Here is a 24,772-nt window from a genome sequence, read left to right as displayed (position 1 = left end):
CCACAGAAGCCAAACAAACATCGCTACCAGTACCAATGGAATTCTGTGGTATCCCCTTCCAGCCTGTGATGGAGGGGCCGGGTGTCGCCATAGAGCAGGCCCTCATCAGCAGGCTGCTGAGGGTTGACCAACGTTTTTTTTTTTTTTTTTTTTTAAGATATTTTTTTGCGGCTTACGCCTTTTATTGATTTTTTTTAAGGGACAGAAAGTAGGCTGACAGGAAACGGGAGAGAGATGGGGGGATGACATGCGGTAAAGGCCGTGTCGGGTCCGGGAGTCGAACCCGCGGCACACCGCGACTGGATCACCAGTCCGGTGCCCAGACCGTTACGCTACGGCCTGGGCCTGACCAACGTTTTTAAGGAAAAAACAATCTACGGCCAATCAACCCTCGTCTTTCACTCTTCCCGCCTTTTATTCTTTGCATCCTGTTACCCCAATTCCAGAGTCAGTCAACAGAACACACAAGGTCACAATAATGTCATTGTATCAATCCCTGCACCAGTCATGGCGCAATCGGTCAAAATGTGAAAAAAGGTACAGTACACCCCTTGAACAGCTTTCCCTCTTTCACAATGGGATGATAACAGCTGAATGGAAGCTGGCTGCCACAAGCATTCTCTCTGATAAATTAAACTGTCCCAGGAAAGCAGACCACAAATAAGACCCCACCGCTTAAATGGGAGGAGTTCGAGACCCAGAAATAGCTCTGGGCCTCAGAGAATCGAGAGAGAGCGAAAGAGGAGGAGAATGAGAATAAAAGGAGAAACATTTCACAATGGAGGGAGTGGGCCGACTCTAAGCCATAGGCAATATGGCATTCATCAGGGAACATACCACGCTAGTTCCAATTCACCAATCACGCCTACATATTATCTTCTCTAAAAAGTCCCAAAGTCAATACAAGGGTTGTACTGTACTCAAATGGATGTACAGAAACCGAGCATAAACCTTGGGGCTGATTTTGACAGATTATTTTTGTTTAGTCTTTTGAATACAATTTAATTTAGTTTTAGTCATATTTTAGTCATCTGAAATGTTTTAGTGTTAGTTGACAAAAATATATCATACGATTTTAGTCGACTAAATCTACAGTTAATTTTGTCAACAAAAAAGCATTTTGGTAGGCCTTGATGGTGTCGTAATGGCTGATTTTAGCCAACATGCATCGTTCCAAGTAGGCTAGTGCCCAAAGGGCACCACTCTAGTCATGGCAACTTTTGTATTTAGTTTTTATTTCGTTTTTGTCACTGGGAAAAGGTAGTTGTTTGTCATAGTTTTAGTCGACGAAAACAACACAGACAGAAACTGAGCATAAACCCTGGGGCTGTACAGTTACACTATACTGTATGCCCCCCCCCCCCCCCATATCTACAAGTCATACTTGCTGCATGGACCATTGTGCATATTGAGGGGTAGGCTTTCATAGGACTCTAAAAGCCGTACCTTGAGGTACATGCTCACACCATATGGTCCCCTCGGCTCTAAGTTGACAAGGCTCCCACTTACGACCGACGTTTGATGCCTTTAATCTTTTCAGCTGACAGATCAATTCCTGTTCCAGACCACAAGGGATCTGGTATTGTCTGCAATGGACCAAAGGAGAAAGTCACTCCCCATTCCAAACCCCCATACCATGTAACTTGGCCACAACTATGTCCAATTGGGCTTTCTGGTTGCTTTTTTTTCTCCCTCTCCCTTGCTTTTAAAAATAACTATGATGTTGAAATGGCCGTTTAAGCTGCAGTACCTCGAGTCAGATTATTACCAGTCAAAACATTTCCCTGAAAATCTTAAACAAATGGAAACCGTGGGTCATTCTGAAATTAAACTTGGGCGTGCGTTTCCAAGAAAATTCAGAGGAGGCTATACTACAATCAAGAGAACCAGAGTCCAGTGAAAAATAACACAGGTCCCAGGCTCATTTTATTCATACTCGTATAGTATCTGCTTCTAATGGGTGTGCTTTGTACAGTACGCCTTCGGGACTATACGGTAGGGCATTCACTTCTAGTCATTTTTACTAGTTGACTAGTTGCCTAGTTGACTAGTCGACTAGTTGTTTAACTACCTATTATGTAAAAAAACATTACATTTAATGTTGTTGTTAATGTTAAACAGAAAAAAAAAGAAAAAAGAAAAAAAAGTTTTTCTTATCAACTAGTCAACTAGTACCAACAAGGTCGACTAGTGGATTTACTAGTTAACTAGTAAACTAATCGACTAGTTGCTTAATGCCCTACTATACGGTATGAAACAGTTGGCTGTCATTATGAAGTACAACCCAGAACAGGCAGGAATCGCTCACAGCCATCCATAACCATATGGCTGTTGATTTTATAACTGATCCAGCCACACTATATCAGATGGTGTTAGATTCTCGCTTTCACAACCAGTCATACATACAGGTCCACAGTGTTCAAAGATGATGGCAATTGGGTGCAGAACAAGTGAGTGAAAATGTGCAATAAGACATTGAATCCCATATAAACCCTTAAGCACATGCACATGTAGCATGCACAAATAGCAGATCTACAAGCTCAAGCTCCAGCTCCATACTGTACAGTACTGCACTGTACAGTATATAGACCGCTGGGAGACCACAGTCGACTAAGGGTATAGGGTTTACTTTAAGTGATTAAGGAAGTGAGTTTACAGACATTATAGGCTTCATCGGAGAGAGAGGCGGAGTGCTATTTTGTTGCTATTATATATACCAACAAAATGTACAGTAAAGTGCTTTGGGGCTCAGTGAAACGTTTACTATCTCAGAGTGGAGATAAGGTGGGGGATCAGGTCGTAATGCACCAGAGGAACAGAGTCTCACACACAGACAAAGAGTGAAGCCAGCAGCCAATGCCCTCCCATCATCACACATCTCCAGATAGACTGCTGAGACGATGCGAGACGTTTCCCATTACAGGATTACATGCAGGAGAAGATAAACCAACATCATTGTAACTTTTTAATTACTTTCACTTTTGTAAAAGCTTAACGGAAGACTGTTTATAGGCCGATATGAACCTCATATTAATATGCATGGCTAGACATCAAAAACAAGTTTTATGTGATAAAAGCCTCATCCTGTAAACTGTCAGTAAAAAAGGGGTAAAAGCTGCAGTGTATTAGTATTTGTGCCAATCACAAAAGAGCAGCATAAATTCAAAGCAAAAGTGAAGGTGGATGGTGCTCGATTTGAATGGAAAACAAATCAGGACGTCAGCCCTCAAGCGTAAAGAGGATTTGGGAGGTTGATTTAAATCAATCCTTTACTGACAGTGAATGGAAGATGATTCTACGGAACTCAAAGAAGGTGTCCCGTGAACTTAGAACCAGATTAGTTCAATTTAAAATAATGAATAGAGTCTACTGGACTCCGACAAGATTGTTCAAGGCTAAGCTCAGAGATAGTCCGGTTTGCTGGAGGTGTGATGAGGACCCCGGTACACTTATTCATGTATCGTGGGAGTGCCCTAGGGTACAGACGCTATGGTGTGCAAATCACAAACCAGGATATTCCTTACACACCTGCTCTCTTTATTCTGGGTGATCCATTGCCATTAAAACACCTCCCCGAACCTCTAACTGACTGGATTCATACAGCATTAATGGTGGGCAGGAAAATCATTGTTAAGGAATGGAAGTCTGAGGTTTTGCCTCCAGCACATGTATGGTTCACTCAGCTTGGTATTGTGGCTGCTTTGGAGAGGTTATCCTTTAAGATGAATAATCAGTTGGATAAATATGATTCGAAGTGGAATGTGTTCCTCAGTCATGTTGCAGGTCCTTGATGTGATCCATGGTCAGGCAATGCCCTTTTGATTGTTTACTGTATTATATATACTAGCCCTTACCCGTTGTGAGATATTTGCCCCCTTGTGGCCGCGGGGGGTACTGCGCCCGGGTGCGTTTGTAATTGACTAATCAATTCATTAATAATCATTAATGTGTCAAATCGAAAGAAGGGCTTCGTTACGCCCTCCACATTCATATGGTCAATGCCTGTGTTAAAAGGGAGTGATTGGTGCAGGCATTAAGGAGTTATCGCACTGTTTCTGACAGACACACACACACACACACACACACACACACACACACACACACACACACACACACACACACACACACTCAGACATTGTTAGAATTATAGTATGATGATGATATAATATATATAATGATATAACATATGATACGGTTGATGATGCTGCATGTTTGGTCGTGTAAACTAATTTTAACTTTTAATTAGATTTATTTGTATTTGTTTATCTTGTCTATCCTTGTTTTATATTATGTTTCTGTGTTCATACATAATGTCCATGCATACGTATTCTGTTGTTGTTGTTGCTTGTGTTTGTTTTTTCTGTTTTCTGTATTTGTAAAAAATCTAAATAAAGTACTGATCATATAAGAAAACAAATTAGGACACAGACATCCATTTAAGGAAGGGAGATCCACCACACCACCGGAGACTGGGGGTCTGAATCCTCAACGGTGCCTCCAGCTTGGCCGGGCGCCGTTTTCGCGGGAGGGAAACTGGTTGGGGAGGCCGGTCTCCGTCGCTGCACTTTGCGATTCCTGCATGTTGGTCGAGGGCACCTGTTCAGCAGGGAGCAGAACTGGGAGGAATACCGTGATTTTCCACACGCATTACATTGTCCCTGTGAAAGTCCTCACCGTCGGGTCAAAAGAAGCGGCTGGTGATGTCACGTGTAACAGAGCAGACATGTGGTTATGTCCACACCCTCCCCAGAACAACTTGTAGGAATCCGCAGAGACAGGGACTAGTACAAAATGGTGGGAAATCACCATTAATCAATCACCATTGTCACAAGGTCTACCACATCACACACATACAGTACTGTCTCCCATCCAATCCTGCCTATCCACCTCCATCAAACCCATGCACAGTTGCGAGCGTACGCACACACGCCCGCTGGACAGCGTAAAGCCCTGTAAGATACAGTATGTGCCACAATGCCAGTGTGGCTGACAGATAGACACACACACACACACACACACACACACACACACACACACACACACACACACACACACACACACACACACACACACACACACACACACACACACACACACACACACACACACACACACACACACACACATGACCTCTCTACGGTGGATTCCACTGTGGAGGGCTTATTCTAATCTAACACGGTGAGGGAGAAAGAGTAGCGCGGTCAGCGAGGCAACAGAAGGACTTCTCCCTGTGATTTATGATCGGCCTTCAATGAGCCGCTCCCTCCCAAGACACCACGCCAGATAATCCTTAACCCATTAAAACCGGTCGGCGAAGCATCTGTGTGATTTTAGCTACATATCAGCATATACTGTATATACCGGTATGCATACAGTATATAGCACGTTGGTTGGCTATTCATATATATAGCACATATACAAGCGCACAGCGCGTCACTTCATGCCGTGCAGCGAGCTTGTAGATCTGCTTTTTGTATTTACAGGTTTAATATTTGTGTGTAGTTGTTTTAAAAATGCCATTGACAATGAAGATAAATTTGTTTGTTTTGTCCCTAACACAAACATTAAATCTCAATAACAATAAAGGGAATTTAATGTTTCTTTTCACCTAATCATAGCAACATGAGTTAGACTTTAATAAATTAGCGCCCCTCACTTCACACGGGTGTGCTGTATTTGTGCAAATCTTTGAATATGCTGTATATATACATTTTTAAAGTGAATATTTTAACTACATTTTTTGCCGGGGGTCCCTGGAACAAAATGTTTTGACATGGGAGATGGCGGCCAAAGTTTGAGAACCATTGATATAACACCATATGTTTTTCAGAAAACTGTTTTGTAGAATCGGCCTCAGGTCTTAATGGGTTAAATAAGATTAACGGCGATATCCGCATGGAGTTGATTTCCCCACGACTTCACAGCAGATACACAACAGTGGATCTTTAATGTGTCCTTCCCCCTAGGCTCTCTTTAGAATGCCTCGCTTGTTTAACCCATTCTGACCTGAGATCAGATTCATACAAGGTTTCCGCCGGACACACACTGGTCTGATGAACCCATTCTGACCTGAGATCAGATTCTAAAAATGACAGTCGCTCTTCGATTTTTCAAAAATAGCAGACCTACACGCTCGTATCGCGCCACTCGGTGGCGCGATATGAGCTTGTAGATCTGCTATTTTTCAATAGCTAAAGCATAACATGATGCTGACACCAAAATGGGTGCCCGTTCAGAATGGGTTAAGGAATGAAAGAATGGACGAAGGAATGCAGCCCGAGTTTAGCACCAAAATGCCGGGTATTCAGCTCTGTCTGAAGGTATTAGGTATGTACAGTATACAGTATGCTGCCATTTACTCTGCTGGAATTTAATGTGGCCACAAATGCTGTGCATCACCCAATAGGGAATACTTAGAATGTAGATCTGAAACCCCCATGCCTACACAAAAAGGAATACAGTACATCCTCATATTCCAGCTCACCTCACCCATTAAGAACACAGGCACTAGTCTGTCACTATGTAAAGCGCCTTGGATAAAGGCGCTATATAAATGCACCATTTACCATTTTAGTCGAAAGGGGCCAGGAAACCAGAGATCTCCACCTACCAATGCATCTGGCGAGTGGTGACATCTAAATTCAAGTTGCTGGAACAGCAAAGAAAATGGTTGCATATTGCTTTGGAAATCAGGGACTGGCTTTAAGCCTGTACTGGTTGTTTAATGCAGTTATTTTTCTTATTATTATGCATTAATTTTTATTCTAAATTGTTTCCAGAGATTTACCCACTACATTGAATTTAGATCCTTACTTAAGACTAGAGAGGCACAGTCGTCTAGCTGGACATTCACAGCAACAATGACTCATCGTGCTGAGAATATGTCGGAACGCTTTCACACTGGCCAAGGCGTGAGCGCCAAGGTTGAGGGCATGTGGCCTACCTTCCCAGGAAGCACTTGGGAAAGGTGGTGAGCTTGCGTTTCCTGTCCTTGAGGAGGTGTCCCTTCTTGGTCATGAGCTGGTAGAGTTTCTCTCCCTTCTCCGACACCATGACCCACGTATCCTGCTCCATACCCAGCCTCAGAGCTACAGAGAGAAGAGAGAGAGAGAGAGAGAGAGAGAGAGAGAGAGAGAGAGAGAGAGAGAGAGAGAGAGAGAGAGAGTGAGAGTGAGAGGGAGAGAGAGAGTGAGAGAGTGAGAGAGAGAGAGAGAGAGAGAGAGAGAAATCAGAAAAGCTCCCAGCATCCCGCACTTTAATCTTTAAACTCAGCTCCTTGTCTGGATGTGACATCAATTACAAAGTGAAGAAGGCTATTCTCACAGGCTATTCTCACAGGCTAATTAGCAGCGCAAGTTCACGTACACAATAAGTTCTAATAGGTTTAAGTAGGGTGAATCAATCATGGAGGTTATTCTGCGGCTATACCAAGGGCAAAATACAGTTTTCCCTTCCTTGAGATAATTAGTCACCTCAAAAATGTGTGTGCAGGATTATGTGCTATGCTAGTTTTAAACTGGGCATAGAGCATAGAGCGTAAAGCGCATTATTATGAGGAATGAAAAATAATTATATTTTCATAAGTCACTGTCTAGGGAGTTTTCCTTAATTATTTATGTGACGAGCAAGCCTTTTTCTGCCAGTTTTTGTGTACAGGATTATGCAAATGTTAAAAGTTAAACTTTCAAACATTGCAGAAGTTTTGAATTTATAATATGAAAATCACAACAAAAATGTGAAAATGATTTTTTTTAAATGCAAACCTTAAACCCAAATGAACTCCTTACTTTTCCTCCTTTCTCTCTCTTTCAAGATGGCCTCTAGCCATTCCTGTTTCTCCTCCGGGGTCTTAGCCATGCAGACGAACCACTTGTTCTTGGCCGTGTTGTGGATCTTCCAGCCGTTGTTCACAATGTTTCCACTGCTGTGGTAGTCAGCTGCAGGACAAGAGGAGAGCACAAACAACAATCTTGAGAAGGGGGCTCCGCTTGTGTCCTAAAAGACGTCTTCGTCACGAGGGGTGGACCAATGCAGAATGCAAATCCACACTTTTGACTCATCCCAGTTTGGTGTCATTTTCTAGCTGTTTGAGCCATCGGGCCATCAATTTGAGGTTGCACTGAATGAGGACATTGTAAATAGACTTGAGCTGAGGGGACAATTAGCATTGCCACATGAAACAAGAGGCAGGACCCCAATAAGTTGGTTCAGAGAAGACAGGACCCAGTCATTACTGTGACAAGCAAAACTAAACGGAGAGTGGGGGGACACACACAATAGATCAGACAGGCAGAACAGACAAGAGTTCATGGACAACAATGAAATGCTGTTTCTATGTAAAATGTTAAGTGTTCATTGAATTCAGAGAGGTAAAACTCAGGATTTTACTGTGTACAGATTGTCTCATACACAAAGCGCCCACAAAGCTTTAATAGCGAACATAACACATTACTCTGAGTGATGTGCTCCATAGAGGTGCACACATTCATGCCCTATAGATTGACTCTCACTCTAGTGATAGGAGCCAAACAAAGCTGTAATTCTGCCTCTGGAGCCTTCTCCATTCGAGTGAAACATCGATTATCACTCCTCTCCTGTAACGAGATAAATGACTGGACACAAATGGAGAGAAGAAGAGCATCCATCAGCATTATTTACCACTAGGGCCCTCTGAACAGCACCCAAACGCCCAAAAGGTGCTACACTTAAAACAGAAATGTTACGAATGTCAAAACAAATGAAAATAAACGACCAAAGGTGAGGAGGTACGCATATGGCCTCGCTGTGTGTGTGTGTGTGTGTGTGTGTGTGTGTGTGTGTGTGTGTGTGTGTGTGTGTGTGTGCGCGCGCGCGCGCGCGCGCGCGTGTGTGTGTGTGTGTGTGTGTGTGTGTGTGTGTGTGTGTGTGTGCGTGCGCGTGTGTGTGTGCGCATGCGTGTGTCTGAATAGGTGTGCTCATTATTTCCATCACGGGGAGAACGCTTCCCTGGCCGGGCCCGCTCGACCTCTGCGGTTTCCGAGGTCACCAAAAAAAGCAAATAAACTCCACCATTAAAATCATCAATTGCAATCAGTTCAAATTATAAGTACAGCGTTGTGTCCTTTGCCCGTGATTTGACGTGTGCCTCCTGCCCATTGCGAGCACAGTTTCAACCTCAAGACGCTGACGGTGTGCCAAGGAAATAAGGGGGGAAAAAATAAATACAAAAAAGGACCTAGTGCTTTCATTATGTTGTAATTGGAGCTAAAACACTCCTGTCGCCCAGTGTTCCAGATTGAGATCTCCCGTCTGTGATGCGGAACACCCACGAGTTGCTTCGCCGCCGCATGCCATGTTTATCCGCTCTCTCTGACCCAAACCCATCCATCTCTCGCCGAGAAACACCCGATATTACTTCCCATCTCAGCCGACCCGGGAGGAAATGATGGCTTCTACAAATATAAAAGGATAATCATTGGCTATGTGAGGCCAAGACACACAACAGCAGCTACAGTCCACCAAGTGCCAGGCAGTGGCGTCCCGAGCAACTCCACCACTGCTAAGTATCTAAAGGGAAAATAGCTTTGTACAGTTAGGTAGGTCATGTTTCTCCGTAGGTTATTATAAAGGTATAAAGTATGCATGTGTCAACAACCATGCAGCAGTCATTTGACAGAGAGGAAAGTAGAGAGAAAGCTCTATATATGTAATTTGGTTAAAAAAAACAAATAAATGGTTTTACCATTTAAACTATTTGCTCCAAAAATATCACCCACCTGTGCCATCGTCCATGTTCTCTACCTCCATCACCTCTGTGTTGATTCTGCCTCTGAACAGGTAACGGGGGCCCTCGGTTGCAGCCTTGCTGTTTTTTAAGCGCCTGCATTCACGAGGACACACAGAACCACAACTTTTAACAATGTATCCCACAAAGTTTTTCCCTACGCTCTCCCCGTGATTAGAATTCAGCTATTTTCCGAGCAGGTTACGTGACAGGGTACTACAAAATGCAATGATAAGAGCAAACTCACACATTCAAACAGAATGCATAATTTCTGATTAAAATGCCATGGCATTTGCCCTTAGAGTTTACTGCATTATTTTTGGGACATATGAATAACCTATTCGGTATTCTGATATCTGCATGTAGAAAAGTATTTCCACGACACTGGTTGCTTCCTGAGGCCCCAACCATAAAAGAATGGATAGATATAGTAAATTATTTTTATAATATGGAACAGATCACTTTCTCTCTCAGACTGCAGAAGGAGACATTTATAAAGTTTTGGTCTAATTGGGTGGAATATATTATTCCTTTGCGACCAGATTTTGAAGCGGCAAGGACTGTTGTTTTTATTTTAATTACTGCTCACTGTTTCAAACACTCCCTTATGTCTCCCCATGAGTATTATATTGTATTGTATTTTCTGTACACATCATCCATCTCTCCCATATGCTTTATTATTATTTTTAAATGTTTTATTTTCTTTTGTTCCTGTGGACAAAAACACTATTTGAAAAATGGTTGTAGGCCTATAATATGATTGTGATGTCCCTAAATAAAGAATTAAAATGCCATGGCAATACTTTTGTTTGATTTGAGGCATTGAATGGATACATATTTATTCACAATTTAGGCATTTAGCAGACGCTCTTAATCCAGAGAGATTTCCAATAAGCAAAAACCAAAAGCATGGCAATACATCACATACATACAAAGTAGTTATCGTGAAACATGCGTAAGCTAAGAGCGTAACAGTGGAATATCTACAGTATATAATATTTATGGCCTCCCACCTCCCACCTCCATCTCCGGGACATAATTTTACTGTTCAGTTTTACTGTTCCCCATGCATCCAGCAGATACAATCAGAGCCTATCGGCTGGCAGTGGGATAGTAGTGGTGGGTGAGCAAGAGCAGACAGACATACAGTACACAGAACACAGCATGCTGCTTAAGTGCTTTCTGCAAAAAACTGTGGCACAGACAGCATAGTATCTAGCATAGTTTATTTTCCAGTTTAAAAAGATCACCTTATTTGGATAAAATGGTCATAGGTCAGTGTTCCTTGACTGTTGACTTTTATCCAAATCCAATGTCATGTCATTTGGTCAATTATAGAATCCCATTAGGCTGATGGTAAGTGTAATATAAAGACAAGCTACATGTGTTTCAGAAAGTGGTTTCGATCGCCACCTAAAATAACCACATAGTGCTAAATCAGCTCAGAGTGTGTCAAAATGCACTCTCCTTTTAATGCTCATTTCTGTTTAAAGGACAACTTTAATTTTTTTCAACCAAGGTTCATCATGTTTTAGGTTGTTATTAGAGAAAGTAAAAGATGAGTGTTAATCTTTTTTCATTTGCTGCTTTCTTTCGTTTTAGGGATTTTAGCTGTTTTTGACAGGGGGGGCAGGTGCATTCGAGCAAAAAATACATATTTAGCCCCATGCTCAAATGCCCCTGCCCCCCTGTGAAAAACAGGTAAAATCCCTAAAACGAAAGAAAGCAGCAAATGAAGAAATAAAATAACACAATTTTTTTACTTTCTCTAATAACAACCTAAAACATGAACCTTGGTTGAAAAAAACTAAAGTTGTCCTTTAAATTGAACTAATACCTCCACCAGAGCAACACTCACCCTTCCCACTCCCAGTATGTCAATTCTGGCATTCACCAAAAATAGCAAATCTACAAGCATTGCGATGCATTTTGGGCTTGTAGACTGGCTACGTTCGCTGTAGAGATTTGGTGTAGATGGAAGAAAGCAGTCCAAGTGCAGTTGTAACTCAAGTCCATCTCACTAAGGCTAGACTAGAGGGTTTAAAAAACGTAATCGAAATGGAGCATTACATTATTTATGGAGACAGTAATGTAATGGCTGCAAGTTTGCAGTTCGCTGGGAGGATGGACCAAACCATTCTATTCAGTCCCCAAGACAAATACACTCTCTCCTGTGTGTTTAATCCATTAAGACGCATCTGTGTCACCTTAGCTTTTAACCATTTTAACCATTATTTTAAACTTTAGCTGTTGAAAAATAGCAAGTCTACAAGCTCAGCTACGAGTTGTAGGTTTTTTGAAAAACCGTGAAAATGTGCAAATCTATCTTTGAATATTCTTTCACAGTGAATGTTTTTAACTCAATCTTTACTTCTGGAGGTCCCTGGAACTAAATATTTTGAGATGCGGGTCGGTGGCCAATATTACATATCATTTTGGGGGTCCTTGACTTGAAAATGTTTGAGAACCACGAACATAGAAATGTTTCAGAAAACATTAGAATTTAGAAGGCATTTACAGAATCTGGTCTTAGTCCTGGCTGCCTCCGTCCACTCCACCTTCCCTCCCTCAAAAGAACAGTTAACAGTAGTCAGTTTGTGTAAAAGTGCAAAGACACCTGTTTTTCTTCTTGCAGTAGACCAGGAGGTTGTCGAACAGGAAGAAGACCCTCTCCTGTATGTTTCCAGCAGAGATTTTCAGCAGGACACCCTGCGTCAGCATTTCCGTGCACGTGTCTGTGATGTTGGAACCCTGCATTTAGACAGGAAGACAAACGCACAGATGAACATACAGCACAGTATGCTACTGTAGCACGTTGCTACAGTACAGTACCGTACCTTACCGTACTACTGCACAGATGAGGACAGACAGACAGGCATGCAGGTGGCAAAAGTATTGACATTTCGTTGACCTGGTTGATGTAAAAAAAGAACATCCACACTTATTTGGGCAAAAAACAGTTCCTTATAAAAATCAATTAATCAGTTCAAATATGCACACTCAACAACAATCGCAATTGTCCAAAGTGCTGTACAGAGCAAGACAAACATCAACAAGAAGATATGCAACAACGTGCAACAACAACGTCACTTGTGTCACATACATCAATCAGATAGAAAGATAGACTCAAATGTGATTAAAAGAATAAAGCCTATAGCGGCGGTAGCAAAGGCACAGTCACCCCTACTGATCAGTCAGGTTTTGGGAACCTTTTGGAATACTAATATCTGTGCAAAAGATGCTCAGAGACTGAAGCGTCTTTAGAACTCAGATCTTGAGTTCATCATGATTTCATCATGGTGAAAATGCATCTACACTACACTACACCAGTCATGGTGTGTGTGTGTGTGTGTGTGTGTGTGTGTGTGTGTGTGTGTGTGTGTGTGTGTGTGTGTGTGTGTGTGTGTGTGTGTGTGTGTGTGTGTGTGTGTGTGTGTGTGTGTGTGTGTGTGTGTGCGCGCGCGTTAGGGGGGCGGGGGTTCCCAAGCCCTGCCTTTCCTGCTCCCTCTCCTTGGGGTCTGTGAAAACACACCCTAGTTAGTACTTCCTCTCAGAAGATTGCTCAGGGACTTTTAAAAGACATGGCCATTTCTAGCTTCTATAGAATAACATCCCGTGCAGTTGAAGCCGTGTTGCATTGTGGCTCTGTGTCTGGCCAGCACATTGGTAAAGTTCTCCCGCCGCAGGTGATAAACTGCACAGCCTTTACCTTTTAGCTTTTGGTAAAACGCATGCGGCCTGTTTGATGGGCCCCGGTCAAGGCTAAAAATAACCCCCCATGCGCACTGAGCAGGAAAATGTGCTAAGCATTTCCTCCTGCTGGAGACACCGGCAGGCCAAAACCTTGCTCGCTTTTTCCTTCTCCCTTTCTTCACCCTCGTTGCTCTCTTCCACCTCCCTTCCTCTGTTGATGCCACATCAGCTCTTTTTTCCCCCTTCCTCCTCCGCCCTTCTATCTTTCAAACTCTCCACCTCCCTCGAGATGATTCCTCCACTCCTTTTTTTGCCCACCCCCTCTCTCTCGCTCTCCCTCTCTCTCTGGTCTGCTTTAGTCCCCCATGCAGCCCTGGTCCAGATGTTAATGTAATTGCAGCCAGTGAATGTGTGCACACCAGAAACATGGCCGGGCCGGGTTGCCTCGGTCACTTCCAGAGGCCGGCAGCAGAGTCCCCATTGGGCCAGACTAAAAGACCTGCACTTCCTCTACGGGAGAACAGACGCTTCCTCTTTATGAGTTGCATGGGCTTTTAACAGAACCTCATGACCGCTTACACCTATATTTGGGGCGGAGGCCTGTCCGCTTTTAATGAAACACTACACTTCACAGCACTCTCCTTTTCGGTTCTCTCCACCTTACCCTTACCGCCCTTCCCCTCACTTTTCTGACTCTTCAACTCCAGTTTCTTTCACAGCCTTGGTTCAGGATAAAGCTCCACAGAGGTCAGCCTGAAGCCTGACACACATACTGCATATAAAGTAAATATATATATATATAGGTCAATACATTTTCATCATATGCCTCTGCAATAAAGCAGTCATTCTGAGGCAATGACTTACAGTATATAATGTTACCTGTAAAAGGGCTGCCAGACATAATAGAATCAGAGGAAGGGTGGGCACCGCACCATCTCTTGACTTTTATGGTGTAAAAGACAGATGTACTCTGAACCCTTAAGAGGCATTTGTCAATTAGCTGGAGAGATAACAACTCCACAAGCCAAAGGGAACTTTGGCTAGCCAATTCAAGCAAAGCTCCTCCTCAACCCAAGCAGACTTGGAGAATATCAACTAGAGTTCTGGTTCTTTAGTTCTAGACTAGAGACTAAAGAACAGGAACAGCATGTCAGCCTCAGTGTTTGAGTGTTTTTCCAACATTATTTATTTGGTACAGAGTGACACAACGCAGGCATGTGAAATGCAAACCACAAACTGGCAATTGTTGCTGTGGCGAGCGCTTGGCAGCTGTCACCATGGGGACGACGACAGCCATCACCCTGTTGGAAAACCTGCCACGGCACCTCGAGGGCACACAGCTGTGCAGAGGGTCAGTGCTAACAAGCAATCAGCCCAGGCAGAGTTAAGAGAATGTAAAAAACAGAGGCTCTCTCTCAAACACTCCTTCGTGATCCCAGGGTCCATTCCTCAAACACCCACACAGAAACACAAGACACCGACATCCATCCTGCTCTTTTTCCTTTTTTTCTCTTTAGTTTCATCCCCAGTGAGAGATGCAGAACCTGGCAGGCAGGCAGTGAATGTGTCCCACGCCAGAATGAGCTAATGTTTATAATTAATAAAAAAGTGCTGGAGGAAACCGCAGAGAGCTGCTATAGGCCAAGACAGTGCTGAGCAAAATGTCAAGGCACCGCACCCAAATGCAGATTGTAATACATCACACTATTCTTAGCCCTCTTGGAATACGCGTGTGTGCGTGCGTGCGTGTGTGTTCAATGATTATGATTATATGTGTATGTGTTGATTATCACACTTTGTGTTTGGATTTGTGTTCAGAGTTTGCAAATCTCCTTTGATCCTTGCCTCAACGTAACTACTTTTCTCTGTTTGTTCTTATCAATCATGACATTCTTTCGTCAGACATGAGCGTGCTATACATACACTGAACACGATGGGGTCCAATAACAGTATGGCTTCCCTGGGGGTTGAATGTTGACGATCTAATATTGATATTGATTAGGGCTGGGCGATATGACGATATATATCGTATTTTCGATAGAAAATGTCTATCACGAAAAAAAAGCTATATCGCTTATATCGCCGTTTCGCTTTACGGCAGTATTTTACGTCACAGCGCTTATATACGGCATGTCCAGCAGCCCACCGCGCGCACTGAAAACAGTGAGCCAACACCTTTCGGATGTCTTCTCTATTATACTCTAAGGCCAACACGACCACAACACAAGCCGAGGTGGCAACGTCTTCCATTGTATGGATATGGAAGTGGTTTTGATTACATGAAGGGAGATGATGGCTGACGAGATTCAGAGCACGTTCGGAAATACCACACCGGAGCGAACTCATCTATCAGTTTGCATTGCACACTGTGCACAGTGCGCCTATAGTGCGCTATTTCCGAACGCGCCCTAAAGTAACCGGTCATTCACTGTTATAAATGCAGGTTTCATGTTGGGTCAAATTGATAAATTGCGTGAGCCACGCATGTTTTACACAGTTGAACAATAAGCTTGTCCGTCGTCGGGTGCACTGCAAACTTCTTCCAAGACGTTCCTCTTACCTGTGCAGTCCTCCTGTTGCGTGTCTGCCTTGTTTTATTGTTCCAAATAAATTATTCCATTTGAAAAGTCCTTAATTCAGCAACAGCTTACAACAACAACACAAGACGCTGACTTTGTTGTGATCATCAAAAAAAAGGAAAAGAAAAAGCCCCACTCGTCCCAGACTCCCAGCTGGGCATGGAGAGTTGACGACAAGATCGCGTTCTCTCTCACTCTATCGCCTGTAGTCAATTAAACATCGTTAAGCTGCCCAACGTCTTTAACAAACTAAACTATAACTACAACAGAACATGTTGATTCCCTATACAGAGCTTAAATGAACTGAAACAACTGTAGTGACAAACTGTGACATGAGATATTTATTTTTTCCTTAAGCCAATTTAATGCAGACACAGGCCTGTACTTCTGTGTCTGCTCTGAATGGCAACGTCTTATTTCTTTCTTTTTTCTTCTAATTGTCATAATAATAATTATTATTATTAATAATACTAATAAAACTTTATTTGTATAGCACCTTTCATTACATGAAATGCAGCTCTCAAAGTGCTTTACAGAGCAATGGAGAAAAAAAGAAAAGCAAGGCAACGACATTAAAAAAACAAGCAGTAATGCAATACAGTGAGGACATGAATAACAAAAAATAAAAGATCAATTAAAAGCAATGTTGTAGAAGTGGGTCTTGAGCTGTGCTTTAAAAATGTCTACAGAGTCAGAGGCTGAACAATTGAGTTCAGCCTCTAATTATTATTATATACATTTTATTTTGTAATATTTTTGTACTTGCTTTGGGCCTGTCTGTGCATGGGAAGGGCATCAGTATTATATTCATATAATTAGACTGGATAATGTGAATTTAATTGTTTTTTGAGTGGTGCAACCATTATAGACAGCTATGTGTGTCCCTGTCCCTGTATCCGAGCACGGAAATAGCATAACTATTGTCACCACCAAGTGTCACTGTTGTGCAGCCTAACACAGACAGAGGCCAGGGAGGAGAGCTTGTACAGTACAGTACAGTACAGTACAGCCCAAGTACAGTAAAGTACTCGACCTGAACAAAAATCAATTCTTTTAGATAAAAAAAATAGGTATCGTAAAAAATATGCTATATCGTGAGTATATCGTTATCGTGATAAAATAAATTCTATATCGTGATATGAGATTTTGTCATATCGCCCAGCCCTAATATTGATATGGAGGGTTGGCGGTACTGTGGATTTGAGATTATGAATTCACAAAATGTGAAGAATATTCAGACAAAGAAAAATCACCTTATGTGAAACGTATTTGGGTATTTATTTACTTGGCCTTATACTGGCAGAGTGCACAAGAAAAATGTAGCAGTCCAGTGGTCTGCAAGATTAGCCATGGGACAGACTGACAGACGGACGTATAATTGAATATTCTGAGTGAAAAGTAATTCTCTAAAGATTTGGGTAGCTTTTTTGTAATCTTTAATTCATTTATTTGGATACACCACTAGTTGACACCAGTTCATTTTGCACACCAGTTCATTTTGATGATTCAATACCTCAGAGAGAACTAAGTATTGGCCACAAACAGAAACATTCAGATTCTCTCTCCTAGTAAACGGGTGTAACGTTTTGGAAGGTTTTCAATTCCAATATCCTGTCTGCGTTCATAAAAGCCCTCGATGAGATGAAGTAACTTCTTGAGGGGGGCAATGAATTTTATTAAAGATATTCCAGATATATTCTTCATAGACTTTTTGATTCTGTGGTTTGATTCTTAACCACATGAACCGTAGTCTTCCCATACTGGGCACGTCATAATAAACATTTGACAAAAATAGCAGATGGACAAGTTCACAATGCATCGACAACGTGACTCATTGTGAGCTTGTAGAAGAAGAAGGCCAAGTATAGTCCCCTGGGTAACGTCAGTCAACACAGATAGGGTTGAAGTGGTTATTGGTTATTTGGTGGACCAAAAACTCTGGCAGGGAGCCTTCGAAAATGTGCCACTTGCAGTACAAAAACATGCTCTCTGTTGTCTGCGCGTGCCGCGTGCGTGCCGCAGTAACAGAATACATGAATATTACATGGTTAAAATATATGTGAAAGAAATAAACACAATTCTAAATCTTCTAAAGAGTTATGCTAACATAAAGTAAATTAAATAGCACCAAATTACAGTACAGTGCTGAGTACAGTAGTGAGTCCATGGGACCCCCAGAAAGGTCGACAGATGGGTCCATTATTTTTTGGGATGCAAAATGCACCCTATTATCACACACACACTTTTTAATCAAAAGCCGTTTTTGTGAGGTTTTTCTTAAGAGTTACAGTATGAATCCATTTTCGTAGTAACCAGTGTTAATCACCAGCCTCTCTTGTGTGTGCATGGGTCAAGGAAGCCTCCAGGCTCACTCTGCATGACGCCAGGTCAATTACATAAGCATCCCCAGGGCCCTGCCTTACAATTACCACCATTGTATTACCACTGCTGCCACAACTACGCCTATTGATCCCTTATTAAGGAAGCACTGGAGCACAGGGGGGGGGGGGACTATAATCTGACCACTTCAAACCCCCGTGGCAGTGATCTACCTGGTGATGATTGGACTAGTCACCAAAAAGCGAGAGCCGCCTTAACTATAAGCTCATCCAGGCAGAAAGAATTTGAGAATGGTGAATACAAGTCATTGTTCCCAGAGTGCATGAGAAAGCTTAAAGCGTCTGCAAGATGGAATAGTCACACCAGTACGCATTCTTATTCAATTGCTAGCACTATAGGCTGAGTGGCTCTCAATAAGTCACGACTTGAAGCTCTGCAGTGTGAGTTACAAGGGCTATAAAACCCCTACAGCAAGGCCGTCTGGACACTATAGCACATCAGCTCACTTTGATGGCTTAGGAATTTAACTAAACGCTGTGTACCAATTATCCTTAGATCTCAGAATCAAATGTGGCTTGAAAGAGATTTGCAGAATTTGCAGTTCAAATAAATAACGGTAGTGGGTCGCACACACCAAGACTGCAGTTCAAAACATTTATTTCATTTTGAACAGCGGACAAACGTTTGGGCTATCCAGCCTTCATCAGTGTTTACTGAATTTACAGTTAAAATCAATTAGGTGTCAGCTTAATATAGCCAATACCACCATTGAAAGCAAGGGCATTTCAACTGCCTAATCTACTCCATTAACCCCTTAAGGCTCATTCATAGTCTGGATTTCCGGTGGTGAGGTGACCACCGGAGCTGAATTAACGTTGAGCGTCTATTGGGCAACATTCAATGTCATTTCTGGCTAGTCCGTCCAAAGTGGTCCAGCTCCATTTTAATGGATGGGATTAAAAATCAGAAAATGTGAATAATTCTTCATTCTAAATCAATGATTCCAATACTAACAAAAGATTGTGTTTTAGACGGCCCATCGCGGTTACATGCTATGATATCTAGCACAACCAAGATGGCGTCTGTCACCTTGAAATTGGCTTTGAAGCTGCCAATCGCTGGGCGTACTGATTCAATGGTTCCAAATGACGCTGGGCGATAAGAGTGTTAATTGGAGCATCACGTTGGGGTTTCTCACCTCCCAGCCCTCAATGTGAGACTGCCACTCCTCCAGAACCTCCAGCTTCTCCATCTGTCTCTTGGCTTCGTTCATGTTGGAGCACACGGCCTTCATCACCTGCAGAGACTCCTGCACCAACACAAAGTCATTGTGCTTCTTGGGCGTCCTCTTCAGCAACTCCTGAACACATACAGAAAGGACACATTCAGATTGATTCATTTGTGTCCACAGACAGAGAAAATTAGCAAAGGACTATGTGTATGTCAAATGCACACAACCACTGGCCGAGATGACATATCAGATGATATCACTATATCAAAATTTGAGGCACCATAGAGGCTACACACACGCATAGAGGTACGACCATAGAGGTCAAATACTGTATATCATTGATACATTAAAATGACTTTAATTCAAAATACAGGAAAACTTTAGCTCTGCACCGTTTGCGATTGTCATAGCTTTACAGAATGTCTGCGCTACCTCCCTCCTCCGACATCTCCTCCTCTCATCTCCCAGTGGTTTCTGAGTTTACAGCACATAGAAGCTGGCCGTGTACAAAGCCCAGCTACTGCACGCCACGGTCTAGTGAGAGCGATGGCAATCTCTGGGCCTGCAGTCTAAACACTGGCTTTCAGCATGTCAGTTACTACAGTATAGGGCAGATTTTACATTATTCTGGGATGTTTCTGCAGCCGCCGATGGCTATCTGTGGTATTTTACAGGGAGGAGGATGATGGCCTTGGCACTTCCAGCTGCAAGTCTTCTAATGGCAGAGCATCAGATTACTCCTCCACTCGCCCTCTCATTATTGTTATTACATCTGCGTGCCCGTGCCGCCAGCTGTTTAGATTATGGCTGTGTGAATGAATAGATCCAAAGTAGATGGATGGGACAGCTTAGATCACCAACGCAAATAAGCATTTGATAGCGTATTTAATTTCGCTCACGCTTCTACAACCTGGAGGGGTCAACCGTCAACGAGGCAACGTGCGGGTGTGAGCGAGAGCAGTACACTGTGTTTAAGCTGGGACTAAGCTCGGAGCAGGAGAGGTGATGATAGACCCCGTGTTATTCTAACTATGTGATTCTGCTGGGGGAAGATGTGTTGGAATATGAGCCCAGTGTTTCATTAGGGAAGGAGAGGTTGGGTATGAACAGGACTGAGTGGCCTTTGCTATAATGACTAGGCAGCGGTGGGCGGAGAGAAGGGTATAGACATCTCTCCTGCCGAGGTGGCACGTGGGTGTGGTGTACTCATAATACGCGTTTAGAAGAACGCACAAGGCCATACTCACCCTGAGCAGCAACGGGTACTTGCATATCCTTTGAATAGGAGCGACCAGGTAACCTTCCAGTGGAACATCAGTGTTCTTTCTACCTCCCAGCAACATGCAGTTCTGATGAGGAGAATATGGAGAAGAGAGGGAGAAGGGCAAAGTCAAGGAGGACAGGAAATATCGAGAATCAGGATTAAACGAACGCATCTGCTGTGTGAACCCTGCCCGCATCAGCATGTCTTAGACTCCAGTCTAAGACATGTTGATGCGGGCAGGGTTCACACAGCAGATGTGACTGTGCTCTAAGACTTAGAGCGGAGAGAACATTAAACATTCCCCTCCCATTAACTTCCCTTCTATAAACGAAGGGGGTCAAGTGTCAACCAATAGCAAATAAATGTGTGTGGCTGATCCCACGTGGCTGTCATTGGCTGCAGTTAGTTTCCATAGTGAACCAAAATGGAGGAGACCAACAACCACTTCCACTCAAACGGCACTACTGCCTTTTTGCATGACAAGATAGGAATTTTGCAACGGCAGGGGATGGTCATTGGTCACTCTCCTACAGACAGACGTGACCGTACCCTTTGTGACCTACCCCTACGTCTGTCAACTGTGACCTTAACATTTTATTGTTTTGACCTAAAAATGTAATGACTTGACCTTTGACCTTTTTGACCCAAAGGTTAAGATTCTTTTATCAATCTCTTATTTTTATTAGCAAAGCCTACTGATGATTCCCTCAAAGTTTCATAAAGATGTACCCATCCATTCAAGTGATTTATCTGTCAGACAAGAACACAGACAAACAGACAAAGAGAATGGGGTAACGAGAAAACTGTAACTGTTCAACTCCTTTGTCGGAAGTAATAAGATCAGTGGAAAGCACCTGGCAAGAACCTACAGGTGACCCCTGTCGATCAAAGCGACCGCTCAGGGAGGTTAATGTTAAGAGTTCAAAACCATCAGTATCTATTCTCACCTACTTCTCAACAGAGATTGAGATGAGTTGAAACAGGTCAGGCTCAGGTCAGTGGGTGACGTATGTTCCATCCTGGTCATTGTGGGGGATTAGGGGGTGAGCCAAGGTATATGACACCCAAGGCCAAGTGCAGGTTGGAGGGTAACATGAGATCCGCATCCCCAATGCACCACTGGGTCTTCACCAGGTCAAGGCCATAAAAGTCCCATCACATCAAATTCAATTAACATTTTTGCCCCCTACTGGCCACTTGGTTCAAGGACACGCAAGAACATTCAATCTGAATTTCTCTCTCCTCTCATGGTCTGTGTGTGTGTTTCTCACTCAACCAATACAAGCATCTGAAAATATAAAGTAACTAGAAAAAGTGCCCCTCGATGATAATAATAGCGTTTATGATGTTTTGAAATTTTTTAGGAGTGAAAAATCAAACGGATCTGTGTTGAACACATGACTATAGAGGTAGTGTATACCGAATTGTGTGGTGTATGGATAAAATCTTTAAGGTCGCTTCTCGCCCTCAGGGCGTCTCACTGGTAGGTAAGAACATAAATTGGCCTGTTATAGCGCCACCATGAGGCTGATTTGAATTATTTTAAGTGACATTTCTTCCTCGGCCTAGTGGGAATGTGTGTGCATATTTTCACGGGAATCGCACGCTGTGTCCATGTTTTGTGGCATTTTGTTCAAAACGGACCAATCCTGCAAACTTTGGAAGACAATCTTAGCCAATGGGGATGGAATATGGGGAAGCGGACAGGTCCATGTTTATCACATGACTGTAGAGATAGTGAATACTGATTTCTGTGATGTATGGCTAAAATGTCCATCCATCCATCCATCCATCTGAGATTAGCTTGTAACGGTTGGACAGACACACACATGGACACACGGATGGACACACGGACGGACGGACGGAGTGCAAAACATACTCTCTCCCCATGCCTTCGGCCTGGTGGAGACAATTACTACATTTCTCCTGGGTGGGTGTGAGGGGTCTCAATGCTGTAGGTCTCGGTTTCAAAGCACTCTCATTATATGGAGGCCTTAAAACATGAGCGACTGGGCGTTGCAATACAGATGTGTGCACATAACCCGGCATTGCATTACAAACTAGAAAGGCCTGCAAGGTCGAGTGCAGAGTACACCGAAAGAGAAAGGGACTGTGTACACAGTGAGGCGCATTGAGGTGTAATGATGATAAAGCAGAAGGGAAGGCCTTAAAAGGGACTGTAACATGACGTTTAACGTTTGTCTTTTTTGGGGGGGTTGTATGACGTCCCTTGCATCAAAAGAAAAAAGGAATTTTAGTGAGTGAGTGAGCGGGGGAGGTTATGTTATTTCATTCTAGTAGCGTGATGCTCCCCTGTGGAAGTGAGCGTCTTGACAGTGCTGGGACAGGAAGTGGGCGTCCGCCCATACACAGGGCAGGGTCAATCAACACCTCATCTATCCGCTGGCCTCGCTGGGACACACAGCACACAGCTTTTACACTGTCCAGCTGTACGCGTGCACGGTGCATGTTCGTGTGTGAGTGCACGCCCCCCGTGCGCATACTTGAGTACATGCATATCTGCCAGTACAGTAAGTATGGCGATGTGTGTGTGTGTGTGTGTGTGTGTGCATGTGCGTGTGTGTGTCTTGTATGTTTGAGTCATATGCTGTACATTAAGCATGTTTACAGCGTTTTCTCACCAGTATGCATGTGCGGACTGTCCTGATTTTATTGAGTTCCAGCAGCAGCCTCTGGGCCTTCTCATGGTTCCCACAGTACTCGTCATAAATCTGGAAACGGCTCCTCTGCAACACACAGACCCAGAGAGAGAGAGAGAGAGAGAGAGAGAGAGAGAGAGAGAGAGAGAGAGAGAGAGAGAGAGAGAGAGAGAGAGAGAGAGAGAGAGAGAGAGAGAGAGAGGGAGGGAGAGAGAGAGAGAGAGAGAGAGAGAGAGAGAGAGAGAGAGAGAGAGAGAGAGAGAGAGAGAGAGAGAGAGAGAGAGAGAGAGAGAGGGAGAGAGGGAGAGAGGGAGAGAGATGAGGATGAGCAGGGGTCCGAGAAAAAAAGAAGGCAAAAGTGTATAAGGGTCTGAGGGAGAATGACAAAACAAAACTAAGAAAGCCTGAAAAGAAAGAGAGTGAGAGGAAAGCAGGAAACGAAGAGAAGTGGGTATGAAGAGAAGATCGATCGAAAACGGAATGGCACAGCGCATATAATGAGACAAAAATAGCAACAAAACAAGAGAGAAAAAGAGAGGCCGAGCAGGGAAAAAAAGCAAAGTAGGAAAAGGGGGGTAAAGATCGACCGCAGTAAAGAAGACATATACAGTACAATATATAGCAGGCGAGGGACGTGGAATCCCATCCTGTCATCTGCCGTGCAGCCGTTATGACGTTATGACAGAGCAGTTCCCATGCCATTCACGCCCCATTGTCTTTGAGACGCTGCAGTGAGAGATCATCACATGGCCTCTAAATCAGTCGCAGTACAAAGCAGACAGAGACAGTAATGGTCTTCAGCCACACAGCTGTCCGACTAAAAAGACAAACTGCATGGTTTTGGGGGAGACAATTTGGCAATGACAATAATAAACCAAAAATGGGGTCGTGTCCACGAACAGAAAACTCATGGTTTAGGTGGAGATCGGATGTTTTCGTTTGATGCCAAGTTGCATTATCCAAGACGTCAGATTAGGAATAAGGAGCAGCTGCAGTATCCTCTTGGCGATGTGGATGTCTGTTACTGTATCTCACATGGTATATTATGGTGGAATCTCTAGTCAGCCTGAACCGATTTGCATGCGTGAACCACCAAGGGACTCCATTGGCTTAGTCTTCACCTATTTGGCCTTCCTTATCCAAATTAGATTGTGCAAATCTTTCTTGGAAATCCTGAAGCATCAACAATCAATCCCTGGAGAGAAGGAACGGGCTAATTTCCCTGGAGTTAGCAATGTGGAA

At 43.3% G+C, this 24,772-nt stretch overlaps 1 protein-coding gene across 1 annotated transcript in view; it reads right to left on the bottom strand.

Annotated features, from left to right (window-relative positions):
- Positions 1-24,772, bottom strand: part of prex2 (phosphatidylinositol-3,4,5-trisphosphate-dependent Rac exchange factor 2) — a 156,574-nt gene that overhangs the window by 100,283 nt on the left and 31,519 nt on the right. The window contains exons 4-10 of the mRNA XM_083778594.1: positions 23,513-23,617; positions 20,854-20,955; positions 19,574-19,735; positions 12,381-12,514; positions 9,756-9,859; positions 7,788-7,937; positions 6,944-7,088 (exon numbers count right to left, since the gene is read on the bottom strand). Of these exons, the coding sequence (XP_083634720.1) occupies positions 6,944-7,088; positions 7,788-7,937; positions 9,756-9,859; positions 12,381-12,514; positions 19,574-19,735; positions 20,854-20,955; positions 23,513-23,617 (902 nt within the window). The remainder of the gene's footprint in view (positions 1-6,943; positions 7,089-7,787; positions 7,938-9,755; positions 9,860-12,380; positions 12,515-19,573; positions 19,736-20,853; positions 20,956-23,512; positions 23,618-24,772) is intronic.

Source organism: Protomyctophum parallelum (genome assembly GCF_964188405.1).
Source record: "Protomyctophum parallelum genome assembly, chromosome: 12".
NCBI lineage: Eukaryota > Metazoa > Chordata > Actinopteri > Myctophiformes > Myctophidae > Protomyctophum > Protomyctophum parallelum.
Note: the sequence above shows the minus strand (reverse complement) of the source record. Positions and strands in the feature narration are given on the sequence as shown.